The sequence below is a fragment of the Lutra lutra genome, chromosome 16, assembly GCF_902655055.1.
Source record: "Lutra lutra chromosome 16, mLutLut1.2, whole genome shotgun sequence".
NCBI classification, from domain to species: Eukaryota; Metazoa; Chordata; class Mammalia; order Carnivora; family Mustelidae; genus Lutra; species Lutra lutra.
Genome location: NC_062293.1, coordinates 46,103,551 through 46,118,025, shown reverse-complemented (window position 1 = coordinate 46,118,025; position 14,475 = coordinate 46,103,551). Strand labels below are relative to the sequence as shown.

The 14,475-nt window shown below is 46.8% G+C and overlaps 1 protein-coding gene across 5 annotated transcripts in view; it reads left to right on the top strand.

Annotated features, from left to right (window-relative positions):
- The window catches only part of SMG6 (SMG6 nonsense mediated mRNA decay factor), a 243,790-nt gene that overhangs the window by 99,010 nt on the left and 130,305 nt on the right, over positions 1-14,475 (top strand). For 4 of the 5 annotated variants that reach the window (XM_047708496.1, XM_047708495.1, XM_047708497.1 and 1 more), the window contains 2 exons: positions 8,957-9,073; positions 10,637-10,805. In XM_047708496.1, coding sequence (XP_047564452.1) covers positions 8,957-9,073; positions 10,637-10,805 — 286 coding nt within the window. Of the gene's footprint in view, positions 1-5,223; positions 5,302-8,956; positions 9,074-10,636; positions 10,806-14,475 lie in introns of those variants that run through there. The other variant, XM_047708499.1, reaches the window with a different exon arrangement.

Sequence of the window (14,475 nt, the reverse complement as noted above, 5' to 3'; positions counted from 1 at the left end):
CATGAACATTTGTGTACAGATTTTTGTGCAGACATAGGTTTTCATTTCATGCGATAAATGCCCAAGATAATTGCTGAATCATATCGTAAGTACATTTTTAGGTTTAGAAGATACCGCCAAACTATTTTCCAGAATGTCTGTGCCATTTTTACCTTCCAGTCAGCTCAGGTTGTGTAATCCCATTCCTCTGCATCCTCACCAGCTTGCTGGTATCATTACTATTCGATATTTTAGCCATTCTGGTAGATATGTAGTGATACCTCATTGTACTTTTAGGTGTTACTTTCCTGGTGACTAACGATATTGGACATCTTTTCATGTGCTTACATTTCATCTGTATATCCTTTTTTGGTGAAATGTTTGCTTGTGTCTTTTGTCCATTTTCTAATTAGATTGTTTTCTCACCGTTGAGTTTTGAGAGTTTTTTATATCATCTAGATGCCTGTCCTTTGTAGTTTATAGATATATTGTCCCTGTCTGTAATTTGCCTTTTCATCCTCTTACTGTTTTTTGCAGAACAAAAGTGTTCAATTTTTATGAGGTTCAGTATCTCAATTTAACTTTTTGTAGATTGTGCTTTTGGCAGTAAGTCCAAATATTCTCTTGGTCCTAGGTCCTGAGGATTTTCTTCATTTTTTTCCTAAAAATTTTATGGTCCTATGTTTTTACATCTAAGTCTTTGATCCATTGTCACTTAATTTTTGCATAAGATGTGAGACTTAGGTCAGGATTCGCTTTTTGGCCTGTGGATATCTAATTGTTCTAGCACCATTCATTGAAAAGGCTCTCCTTTCTTTGACTTAATTAACATGGGGAAGAACAATTTCCTCCTACTTTGTTCTTTTTCAGAGTGGTTTTAACCATCCTAGGCCTTTTGCCTTTCCATGTAAATTTTAGAATAAGTTTGTCTGTATCTACAAGAAACTTGGCTGAGATTTTAATGGTATTTGCATTGAATGTATAGATCTGTGTGGTTGAGAATTGACATCTCTGTAATGTTGAGTCTTCCAGCATACAAGCAGGGTAAATCTCTCCAGTTATTTAGGTCTTCTTTGATTTCCTTCATCAGTATTTTGTAATTTTCAACATAGAGATGCTGTACATATTTTGTTAGATTGAATATTAAAAATAGCTAATATTTTATATGTAAGTATTTTGTTTTCTTTGGTGTTATTATAAGTGGTATGGTGTTTTTATTATTTATTATTTTATTTATTTTATTTCTTGAGAGAGAGAGTGTGTGCTCATAAGCGGGAGGGTTGGCATGCGGGAGGGGCAGAGGGTGAAGGAGAAGCAGACTCCCAGATAAGCAGGGAGCCCGACATTGGGCTCCATCCCAGGATCCTGGGATTATGACCTGAGCCAAAGGCAGACTTTTAACCGACCAAGCCATCCAAGCACCCTAAAATGGCATATTGTTTTTATTTTAGATTCCACATAGTTGTTACCTTAGAGCTTTTTGTGCAGAACTACGGAGATTCTAAGGTTCTTATATTCACAGAAAAGAGAGGAAGATTTGGGGCTTGCAGCTTGAATCACAGGCATGTGACAATCAAGTATGGAAACAGTGTAGGTACAAGAGCAGACAGACTTGAATTCAAATCCCAGTGCTGACACTTGCTGGCGTTGTAACCTTGGGCAAGTCATTTAACTTCTCTGGCTCTGTTTCCTCAACTGTCAGAGAGGGAAAATAATACCTCTTATGCAAATCTTATGTGAAGTTTTGAGATTTTACACACAACACACACACACACTCTCTCACACACACACACACACACACACACACACACACACACACACACACACACAGTATGCCTAACACAGGTCTCAATGTATCTTAGTTATTATTTCAGGCCACAGTGGAATCATGTCATTTATGGTTAGGATTCACAAATGAGAGGCATAGTGTACCTACTATTGTGAACAGCACACATGTCCTGAACCCTGTCAAGGTGCTAATTTTCAAGGATGTGAAGTCTTGACATAGCTCTTGTCCTCAAGGGGCTTATAGTTTTGTTGGGGAAGCATGCTGTATGTATAAAAATTCCAGGACAAGCTGTCACTTGTTAAGTTCTAAATGTATGGGGCAGACAGTGGGTACACCAGAGAACTTTGTCTTCCTGGGTTTTGTTTGCTCTTTTGTACCCTGATCAGTGAGGTGGCTTTGGGATGTTGTTGATGAGAGAATATGTGGGGGTGGAAAGGAGTGTGTACAGATTTAGGGGAAGGATTCATGTGGGAATATGTAATTAATTTTTATACTTTCCCCAGTAAACCATCGACCCTTTTTATGATGTCATGAGGGATTCCTTAATTTTGCAGCTGCTTCCTGATTACGTCAGAGAGGAGCCTCTCACCCCACAGCCTGGAGCTGCACTCATACAAGAATTGGAAACAAATGAAGTGCTGAATATCTAATGGCTTCCACAGGGAGAGCCAGTTCAGACTTCCCCAGGCCTCCTTATGCAAGGTCTTCCTCAAGTATTTCTGACCCCCTGAAGTGTCTTTGTTCTGGAAAGACAGGTCTGGCTCAGAGCCAAGTGGGTGGGAGCCTGGGGACTCCTTGATGCATACCTCCCTCCCTCCAGGTGTTCTGCAATCCCAAACTTATGCCCCTTTCCTGGACCTCCTTTGGTAGGTGTTATCCTTTTTGAGGTCTTAGGATCCTCTGGAACCTGCCGAGATTATTAGTAAGAGTTCTTGGCCCCTTCCAGTGAATCCCTTCCCTCCCACACATCATTTCCATCGTTCTTGATTTTCCTTCGGCAGCATTTCTCACACCATACACTCCTGTCTGTTCCCTCTTCTAGCTCCTATAAGAAAGATGTTACATTTACTTGGCATTATAAAGTTTACAAAGTACACTACACATAATTTCTCTCAGTTCAAACAACTTTGAACTTGGCTTCCCAACAAGTCTCTGCTCCTTTTATATTATTCCAGCTACCCTAATGTATCCTTAATGTTTTGGCTAGATTAATCGTCATAAAACACTCACCTCTGCTTCATTTGGAAACCTCGAGCAGGTGCCCTCCTCACCCCGTGCCAACTTAGGTCTGCGTTCCTTGCTCTGGCCTTGCAGGCCCGGTGCTTTGTGGTCCCCGTGTGGTGGCACTCTTGAGTCCCTCGCTTGACATGTGGGAGGGTGCCTGGTGTGCCCTGACCTTCGTGCCTCCTTAGCAACACGCACTCTCCTTCGTCCTGCCTGTTCCAGTTTTGTTCTTTTTTTGCCGCCTTGCTCAGAAGTGGTTTCTTTCGTGCAACCTTCTCGGCTATCCCCTAGCTGGAGATGATTTTCTTTCCCTCTGGTGAAAGAAAGCATCTTACTTCCATCTTCCTTGAATTACAGTTATTTGAGTCTGTGTATTCTTCCTGTCTTCCTCATTAGATTATCATCTTCTTATGGATGGATCTTATTTTCCTTCATATCCTCCACCACTAGGCTGAATAAATAACTTTGTAACTAATGGGAGAGGTCATTATTTTAAAAAGTTATTTATTTATTTATTTACTTGTCAGAGAGAGAGAGAGAGAGCACAGGCAGGAAGAGGCAGAGGGAGAAGCAGGCTCCCCACTGAGCAAGGAGCCAGATGTGGGACTTGATCCCAGGACCCTGTGATCATGACCTAAGACAAAGGCAGATACTTAACTGACTGAGCCACCCAGGTGCCCAGGCAGCCACTTAACCGACTGAGCCACCCAGATGTCCCAGGAGAAGTCATTTTGTTAGGTTGCGATTTTCTTTGCCCTCACATCTGCCCACCAAAAAAAGTCAGTTTTATAATCGTACAAAAAGGAATAGCAGGCATGACAGTAGGGGCCCTTGGGGAGGAGATGCTACCTTCCGTGTTCCTTGGTTTTGTTGTGACTGTACCATTTGGGGATGCGTTGTTCATGGCCAGCCTTGGATCAACCTGTGTTCTGCCATTATGCATGAATAATTTGCTTGGTCTGTTGGTGCCTGGTTTTCCTCACTCATTCATTTTACTTCTCGGGGAATAAAACGATGCCCCAATGGCCTGGAGCTCTGCTTTTGCTCTGGGCTTTTATCTGGTTTCTGTACAATGACTGCCTCTTCCATCCCTCCTTCAGTCAGCAACTGCCACAAGGAACTCTGTAGCCCAAACAGCAGCAGTCGAAAGATGCTCTCACTGCCCACTTCCTGCAGACAAGGAGGTTTTGGTGGGCTGCTCAGGAACTGTGCCAGCCCTGTGTCTGACTGGTGACTGACTCATGAGAAAAGCAGCCCTATGTCTGAAAGATAAGAGCCAACAAATCGCCTCCAGGTGGTGTTAGTTTGGAGGTGACTGACCATTCATTTCCTGTCTTTGGGAGGAGCCGGTGGGGAGGGAGTCAGTGAATAAAGTGGTCTTGCCTGCATTTTTCTCCAGCTATTAGTGAAGCAGCTGAGCAAATAGTTGGTTCTCTCTCCTGGAATGGCTAGTGGACCCCAGTGGCTTCTGAATCCCTCTGCTCCGGTCAGGGTACCAGACCTCTGTGTCATCTGTCCTGTGTCTCCCCTTCGGCACTCTTGCCATCCCCTTGCCAGGAAGTTGGCTGTGTGCATCAGGGAAGCTCTACTTATTTCCTTGCTGCCAGATTTTTCTGTGACCAGCCAAACGTCATCCTTACGGGCACTGGTGTGCTTCGGCAGCACATATACTTAACGGGTACTGGTTGCCTCCAGTGCCCTCCCTGACCCAGGAGCTGATCAGAAGAGCTGAACTGCTGTCCCTTGGCTGGGCACAGAGGGTCCAGGCAGGTGGGCCTGCCCCCCCTCCCCTTCCCTCTCCCCTTCCTTCTGCCTCATTCCCATTTCCTGCAGGAGGATGCTTTGCCATCCTGGAGCCGTCAAGCACAGCTTTGCTTTGGCAGCACCGTCGCGCACACACGGGTGGGAGAGGGGACGTGTTTATCACTTTTCCTGGAGATTATCTGTTTAAGCACTTCTCTGACAGTTACAATAACAAGGGCAGTGTGTTGTGTTTCCCAGCAGAAGGACACTTGCTGTTGAAAGATGTATAGCACTAATTAGAAATACATAACATCCGGCCACATGGCAGCCTTCTCCCGGCCGCTCCATTTCCTGATTTCATACAACTTTGACGACAGTTGGTTTATGTTTTCCATGAGTATGTTCTCAGAAAAATGAGAGAGTCTCCCTGTTACATGGGAATGAGAAGACTATTTCTGCCTGTGCAGGTATTTGGGCACAGGAATAGTGGGAGCTCTGGTCATCTGCCCATCTGAGAACATGTGGGAAAGGACAGAATCAAGTTCAGACCTCAGGTGACTTTCTTGGTAAGAAATATTTCCGTCTGACTTGCTTAGCCAAAACCGTCCCCCTAAACCCTTGAGCGAGCCTGCTTTTGGAAAGAAGGGGAAAGGCTATTTCACAGTGTTAATGAGTTCCTCAGCTCATGTCACGCTCCTGCTACCTGACACAAAGGCAGAGGAACCCAGGCAAATACCAAGGCAAACAATGCTTTTTCCTTCCCCACCCCACATCACTTGTTGGTCTGACCCAGCCCAACTCTAGGGATATATATGGGCATTTGTCAGACTAGGGCCAGTTTCCTAGCTCTACCCCCAAAGTGGGTGGACTCTGGGAATCTGGATGCTGTTTTCCTCCTCACTTGTATGAGAATGAATACCTCCCAAGGAGTGGCATCTTATGGCTGCTAGCCTACAGAAGCCTGCTCAAGGTGAAGAGTATCTCCGAAGGTGCCATAGCACTTAAATATAGTTCTCACTGGAGGCTCTGGATCTGAGTTGCAATGGTTACTTGGGTAAATAGCAGTTTTTTTTCACCCAGTTGTTAAGGTCCTGAGGTTGCAGGGACTCTGTTTTATTTGTAGCTGTGTTCTCCATAATACCAGCACAGGGTGAAGCATACTGTAGGTGCTCAGTACGTGCTTGTGTACCACTGAACCATGGCGGGGGTGGGCAGCCCTTGCAGAAAGTATTCTCTGCGACATGGTCAGAAGGCTCACTGAGACCCAGGCACTCTGACCCCATATAGCAGTGATATCACCATCAGAGCAGAATAGCTTAGTGGTTTGTCCCTCCCGCAGACCACTTCAGGGAAGTACTGTCAGGCCCTTTATGGAGAGGCGGGAAGAGGTGAATGAAGATTTGAGGCTCTGTGGCTAACACTAGAGCATTCATGAAGCTGCCTTTTCAGCTGCTGCTCTGAGAAGTAGTTGAGCTCTTCCACACTTACAGCAAAGAGACTGTTGTTTCTACCTTCCTGATCTCCAGACCTTATTGCGGGAGGCTTAAAAAAGAAGCCACACTGCGGAGGGCCTGGATAGTGCAGTTGGTTAAGCATCTGACTCTTGGTTTGGGCTCAGGTCATGATCTCAGGGTCGTGGGATCAAACCCTGTATCAGGGTCCATGCTCAGTGTGGAGTCTGCTTGGGACTCCCTCTCCCTCTGCCCTTCCCTGCCCTCCCTCTCTTTGTCTCACTCACTCTCTAATAAATAAAATCTTAATTTTTATTTATTTTTAAAAATATTTTATTTACTTATTTGTCAGAGAGAGAGAGAGAGGTAGGCAGAGGGTAAAGCAGGCTCCCTGCTGAGCAAGAAGCCCGATGCAGGACTCGATCCCAGGACCCTGGGATCATGACTTGAGCCAAAGGCAGATGCTTAACCCACTGAGCTACCCAGTTGCCCCTAAAATTTTAATTTTTAAAAAAGATTTTATTTATTTCTTAGCGCAAGCAGGGGGAGCTTCAGTGGGGAGAAGTAGGCTCCCCACTGAGCAGGGAGCCCAACTTGGTGCCTGAGGCAGACATGAGCTGAAAAACAGACACTTACCCAATTGAGCCACCGAGATGCCCAAATAAATTCTTAGAAAGAAAGTCAACTTTGACTCCCCAGAGGCCAAATGTATCATTGTTTTTAAGCAGTTCATTCTCCCCCTTGAGCCCTAGTCACAACTTTGCCCTCCAAGAATTAGCCTGGCCTTCGATTGCCATTTGTCATAAAAATAGAAATGGGCTTGGTGAAAGTAATCTCCCTTTGTCCCATCTTATCCTTATCCAGGTTAATGAGAGTATCTTATTGTAGCCTTGGGCTTCTCAAAATGCCAGTCTCTTTGAGCTAAGACATCCCCTTCTGTGCCTTTTCGGGGCCTTCTATGTGCAGGCAACTTATGCCTAGGATGCCCAGTTGTTAAGGGGTCACTAATGTCAACTCCCAGGATGTGGCCTCTCCTTATACTACTCTAGCTTCCTCTGTTCTGGACTTACGCCCCCATTCTGGGCTGGCCTTGTTGCTAATTAGAGGCAGCCTGCTGGCAGTGTTTGGCAGGGGCCTGGGCTGAGCTGGGGCAGTACAGACCGTGATCCTGCCCAAAGTAAGAGATAGAGGGGAGAGAAGCTGCCATTTTTCTTAGGATGGCATACACATCTTTCCCTTGCCTGCTTTCTACCCTTTCCCCTCTTGATTCTTGGATGCTGGTGTCTTGGTTTCTCTAGCAGAGGTTTAGGGGGTCTTACCAGAAGAAGAATGAGAGTGGTGACCTATTCTAATCACATGGATTGTTACCACTTCCTTACTGCCTGCTGCAGTTGAGTTGGAAAGTTAGAGGATGACATTTGGGACCAGTGGGCATCTGGAAGGATGGCAGGAAAGCCACAACAGACGAATACTTTGCTACACTGATGCTATTCATATGTTCGACCTTCTGAGCAGCAGCCTGTTCCTTCTCACTCCCAGGGCTCTCTAAAGTGGTTTGGGGCTGGCTCTGAATACTCCCAGTCATGTTTGCTCCTGTGGCCAAGGCGGTTAGGAATAACTGTGGTTGTGTAGCATCTCCTGGAGTAAAGACTTCAGTTAGGCCCCATTGACGAGACTAGTGTCAATGAGGAGAGAGGCAAGAGGGCTTCCCTCTGGCTGTTGAGGTTAACATGCAGGCAGGCACAGAGATCAAACATGTGGTGGCTAATTATCCTTTTAACACTTGGGGTTGCTGAGCGTTCTCCTGTGTTACAGAGGGAATTAACAGATTAGCTGATGCCAGAGCAAGTGAGTGGGTGCCTCATTCCATCTCCTGTGCGTATTGGGTGTCTCCGCCTCTGAGGCTGCAGTTGGATGGCTGCCTTCTGTTTGTCACCCATTCCTCTCAAGTCTGGATTAAGTGGCCATCAGGGCAAGCCACTGACAAGGAGTAGGTACAGATAGCATTTTGAGAGTGTACGTAGTAGCTCCTGCCCAAGAATAGCTCTGGCCACCACCAAGGTGGCTCCTTTCGCTAACCCGCAGCCAGAAGGAAGTCAGCCAGGCTGAGAAAGTGAGGGGGAGAGGGTGCTGGTATTGGGAGCCAGATTTTTTTTTCAGCCCTGGGGGAAAGAATTTGTGAAATTAAAAAGTACCACTGGTTAAGTGCTTATCGTATGCCCATTTTCCCATGTAAAATTAACTCATTCAGCGAAAACAGGTTGTTTGTAAGTGGAGGAGTGATGGAAGGTAAGGATGGAACCAAAGGTTAGTGATTCAAGAAGATAACTTAAATTTGTATTTTTTGTGATCTTAATTGATATTTGTACTCCTAGTGCTTGTGAGAGGAACTGAGTGAATTAAATATGACTTGTTACTATAGCTTCACATTATTAGTAGCCAACTAAATACAGAGAGTCTGTAGCTCTGGCCCAAATTGTCCACCTTGGGGTACCTGGTCCTGGGGAAGCAATGCCGAATTTACACAGGGGATTCCTGTCATAATGTTATCAAGTGCTTACCCATAGACCAGCCATTGTGGTAAATGCTTCATGTGCACTATTTTACTTAGCCTATGGCGACGCTTTGAGAGAGGAAATGCTACTACCACCAGTCTTAGATGAGGAAAAGGAGCTCAGTGACAAGACCAAGGAAGTGCACCTAGTAAGCTGGAGAAGAGTAGCCCTTGACCCCCCAGGGCACTGATGAAGTTTCATTTGTCTCTCCTCAGACTGCTTCTCGGAGGAGTGTCGCTCTGTGATCCAGGAGCAAGCCGCAGCGTTGGGCTTGGCCATGTTTTCTCTCCTGGTGCGGCGCTGCACCTACTTGCTCAAGGAGTCTGCCAAAGGTAAGCAGAGGAGGGACCCCCTGACTGATGGCCTTTCTCCTGCCTGGGCCCTGTGCAGACCAGCTCAGGATGCCACCCTGCCTTCTCAGCATCTCCTCCCTCTACTTGATACTCTTGCTCAAGTAACCCCTCTTCCTTCTGCCTACCTAACTAGCCCCACCTCCTTTTGCTTTCCCTTTACCTCTGTAGCCCTCTGTCCTTGGGGGAACTATCCCCCCACTGTTCTCTAGTAGTTAAGATTTTTCACTGTACCTACGAGCTGCTGCGGGTTCCTGCAACATTAGAAAACCAGCAAAGAGCTTTTCCGTTTTTGTTCATAATTGATGTTTTGGTTTCCCTGCTCTATCTCTGTGTCCTTCTTTGTCTGGTACTGGTGGGTGTTGTAACCACTGTGGACCAGCCACCTTGGACGACTCACTGAACCAGAACACAGGCTGTTTTTAACCCTTGAGTTGATCAGTGTCCCCATATGCATGAAGGTTGCCCTTAGAAATCTAGGACTGCCTGCTGAGCCATGTAAGGTAGGGCTGAAGATTGCCCCTTTCTCTCAGCTCCTGGATCAGTATTGGTGAGTATTGAGGCCTCTCTCCTGTCCCCCTGCCACTTCAATTTTGTGAATGCCTCCAGACTCTGGAGCTGCCTTTTTTGGGAGGAGGGTCGAGGTAACTTTTTTTATTTTGAAGCAATTTCGAATTTATAGAAAAGTTGCAAGAATTATACAAAGAACTCTTACATACCCTTCACCCAGAGTCCCCATTTGTTAACATTTTACCATAGTTGCTTTAAGTTCTCTCTCTTTTTATATACACACACGGATGCTTTTGTTCTGAACTATTTGATTGTAAGGTGTAGATGTGGTAGCCCTTTACCCCCATATGGTTGACTGAGCATTTCCGAATAACAAGGACGTTCCCTTACATGACAGTGTAGTTATCAAAATCAGGAAGCCGACACTGATACAATACTGTTGTTAAATCTGCAGACCTTATTGAGTTTGTACCAGTTGTCCTGAAAAAAAGTCATTTTCTGGTCCAGGACCCACCCCAGGTTTACACATTGCAATTTAGATGCCGTGTCCCTTTAGTTTCCTGCAGTCTGGCATTGAATGGTTTTCTGAAGTCTTTCTGTGTCTTTCATGACCTTGACATTTTTGAAGCGTACAGGCCACTTATTTTGTCAAATATCCCCGAGTCTGGGTTTCTCGGATATTTTCTCATGGTCAGACTCAGGGTATGCAGTTTTGGCAGGAACTCTGGTGCCATCTCAGTGCTGTGCTGAAGGAAAGCTAAATGGGGGGCTAGAGGCCGGAGTGGCGACTTCAGCAGGCCACAGGTGGAGCAGAAACAGCTGTCTGCAGGGGCAGACTCAGTGCACTGGTTCTCTTTTTGTCCTGCTTTTCAGAATCCTCTTAGGTGATGCTGGCACTTGTCCTCCGCTTCTGGGCCCAGCTTTCCTGTGGACTTGGTCTCCCTTCCCTAAGAGCTTGCTGCCGTCCCAGCGCCCCAGGCCTCATTCGTGGGCCACAGCAGACCTAGGCCCAGTTTTCACCCTTTGCCTCTGCAGCTCAGTTGTCCTCTCCTGAGGATGAGGATGACCAAGATGACATCAAGGTGTCTTCCTTCGTCCCGGACCTGAAGGAACTGCTCCCCAGTGTGAAAGTCTGGTCAGACTGGATGCTCGGCTACCCAGACACCTGGAATCCTCCACCCACGTCCCTGGACCTTCCCTCACAGTGAGTCAGCCTGCTCATTCCTTTGGCCCTGCTGGCCTTGGCCCACGTGTGCTCCCACTGCTACCCTCCTGGTCCTCTGTTTCTTTCCACCCACCGCCTGCTTATTCTTCTCTTCCTTCCTCACTTGAACTTTGCTTTTTCACTTCCTTGAACACCTTCCTTGTCCCTGATACTTTAGGCTGTTTTTCCCTGTTATCCTGTCTGTTCCTCCTCTTCTCAGTCTGTCCTTCTCTCTCTCTAGCTTGCTTTGTTTTGATCTTTGTCCTTGCTCTTGCTCTCACTTCATGCTGTTCATGTCTACGGTCTCTGCAGCTGCCTCTATGGGTGTGTGTCGAGTGTGGGCATGTGTCCGTGTAAAGGCGAGGCCTTGTCTTTTACTCTCCCTTTTAGTTTCTTTCCACATGTCCTTCAGGCTGTGTCCTGCTGCTTCCTGTGCTGCCTTCCACACTCTGCTTGGGCCTTCCTCTCACATGTTGTAGTGGTATGAATGTGCACACCTCTGTCTTCCATTCATTTCGTTTCCCATCTCCTTGTCTCTGTGTGTCCATGTGCTATCTGTCACAGCATTTGAGGTGTGGGGTGTGTTGGTCAGGGGAGTATGTGTGTCTGCCTGGGTGTGTTTATGTAGATTTCTTTGTATGTTTGTGTGACTTTTTTCTTTTCTTTTAGTAAACTGTGGTAAAAATATATATGTAACAAAATTTGTCATCTTAACCATTTTTAAGTATACGATTTAGTGGCATATTATATTTATATAGTTGTGTAACCGTGTGGCTATTTTTTTTCTTTCTTTTTTTTTTTTAGATTTATTTATTTGACAGAGAGAGTGTGAGTGGGGGGAGGGGCAGAGAGGGAAGAGACAAGCAGACTCCCTTCTGAGTGGGGAACCCAACTCGGAGCTCAATCCTAGGACCCTGAGTCAAAACAAGGAGTCAGACGCTCAACTGCCTGAGCCACCCAAGCACCCAATATGCATAGCTGTTCCTTACATCCGTATCTGTGCGTGGGTTCTATCTCTGTGTGTGCCTCTTTGTCTCTGGTTGTCTGTGTATGTCCGGGTGTCTATCTGTGTCTGAGTGTGAATGTCTGTATGTATCTAAGGGTCTTCTGGTGTACCCGTACATGTCTGTCCATGTATATGTGTCCACATAGTTCTGTGTGCTGTGTCTCTTCTAGCCTTGGGTGTAGGGGTCTCTTTGAGGGATTCATGTATCTCCATGAAGAGTCTGTTCCAGTGTGTCTGTTTATGGCTCTCTCTGATTCTGGGTACATGTCAGTCCATGTGTGCTTTGGTCCTGTCCATGTCTCCATGTACGGGAGTGTGTGTATATGTTCCTGAGTATCTGTGTCTAAGACTGCCTATGTCCATGTCCATGTTTGTCTGTGTCTCTGTGTGTCACTTAACATCTGTGTGTTGGAAGGGGAATTTTTGTGAATGTGGGTCTCCCTGAATCTACCTGCCTCTGCCTGCCTTGTCTGGGTCTCCCTGCTGGAGTCACCTGTAGCCTGCCTGTCTCTGCCTGTCTTGGCGTGTACCTGCCTGCCTGCCTCTATTTATCTGCCTCTCGTGTGTGTCTATCTGTATTAGGGGTCAGCAAACTGTGGCCCAGGAGCTAAGAATGGTTTACATTTTTAAACAGCTGAAAAAAAAATCCAAAGAATAATATTTTATGACTTGTGAAAATTATTAGGAAAGTCAAATTTCAGCGTCCATGAAGTCATATTGGAGTATTGGAGCACAGCCATGCTTATTTGTTTACACTTTGTCTGTGGCTGCTTTTGCACTGCAGCAGTGGAGCTGAGTAGTTACAATAGAGACGTTATGGTCTGCAAAGCTTAACATGTTTACCGTCTAGCCCTTTGCAGAAAGTTGGCTGACTCCTGGTCTCTATGTGTCCTGTTCTTTTCTTGTGTTAGTGTTACTGTGTGTTCATATTTGCACAATCGTTTCTTGATGTGTGTGCGCATTGGTGCTACCCAATCTCTGGTCAACTCTGTTGATGGTCTATCTCTCTCCCTCCCTCCATCTTCTCTTTCTTCCTGGCTCTGTCTCTCTCTTTCTCCTTTTCCTTTCTCCCTGCCCCCCCCACCCCCCGCCCTGTGCTCTGTTTTGCGGTGCAGTGTACTCAGCTCCTTTAGGCTCTGTGCTGGGTGTGTGTGTGTGAGAGAGAGAGAGAAAGAGAGAGAGTGCGCGAGTATCCATGCCCAGCATTTCATTCTTCTTCTTCATTGCTCTGCTCTGGGAGGGGAACATACTGGAGGACAGAGTGAGGAGACCTAGGCTGTTATGCGATGGTACTTCTCTGGGCTGGGGGCTGCCCATGTGAGTCTCTCCACTTATGGGTGACCTACAGAGGGAAGGCTGCAGGAGAGATTTCCAGCTAGTAGTTTCTTGACCTTTCTGTGTGGACTGTGTGCTACTTTCTACCCTTTTCTTCCTCAAACTTCTTCCCTGTTCCTCATGCCAAGAAGCTCCCCTGGACTGTCCAGTTTTTTCTCTCCCCCTTCTCTCCCAGCCCTAGCTCGGTAACTGTGTGGCTAATGTTCACAGCACCCTCCCGTGAACCCTCCTAGGTTCCCAAATGTGCCCCAGGCTGAAGCCTTAGGAGCCAGGGTTGAGCCGTCTGCTAGGCGGCTGGGGTCACACAAAGGAATGGACTCAACTGCTGGCTAGGGGCAGCCATTTCCCGGCAGTGTTCTCTAAAGAGTTAACATGTACAGCCTCAAACATTTCGGGCTGTTAATCTATAATGCCGACTAGGCAATTTGCAGTTTTGGAAAGAAACTGACAAGGAAGGTCTCAGCTCTCCAAGTATCTGAAGCCACTGCTTCTGAGCCTGCACAGGGGTCACAGAGTGTTCCTCCCTTCCTCTCAAGGGGTGGGGAGGCAGACCATCTGTCCTTGGAGCTTGGGCTTTCCCTGGGTCACCTCACCTCGCAACCACAGGTCCCTTAGATATGGTCCACCCAACCCCTGTTTATCCATATCCCGGCCATCAGTCCTGTTAACTCTCTTCTGTGACCCGTCTCTCTTTATCCCTCCTCCCTCTCCCACTCCCTTTGGCTTTTGTTTGGCTGAGGAAATGGAAAGCTCACACAGGAAGTGCTGGGCCTCATTTGCTTGAGGTGCTGAGTCTGTTTTCTCTTTGGATGCTGTAGCAAATGGCCCGTTGCCGGCATATGCAAGCTGCTGCCCATCTTTGGGCAAGGGCTCAATCTGCAGCTGGGCACGTGGTCCAAGCTACAGCCGTCCCCAGCTAGGCTTCCCCTCCAAGGCTACACACAGGCCGAGGGGGTTGGAACACTTGAACAAATTTGCTTTTTCTTTTCAGACTCTTTGCAGTATATTGAATCTGATTGCCTAGTAAACAAGTTCCTGTATAGCTGTGGGCACCACTGATGAATCCAGTCTAGGCTAGAGCATTCAGCATGGTAGAGAATGGAGTCTCCTTTTGCGCTTTCTCTGCAATCGGGATCAGCAACTGGTCATTCCTGGAATGCAGGTTTAAGCATAAAGGAGGAACTTTGCTGTCCTAGGGACTGACCACAAGACATGGTGGTTTGAGGGCTGGGGCCTCTGTTGGACAGAGCAAACCTGGCCTGACCACCACTGAGGGTAGTCCCACCTCACAGATGTCAGATCCAAGTGCTGGAAAAGTGGAATGAGAAT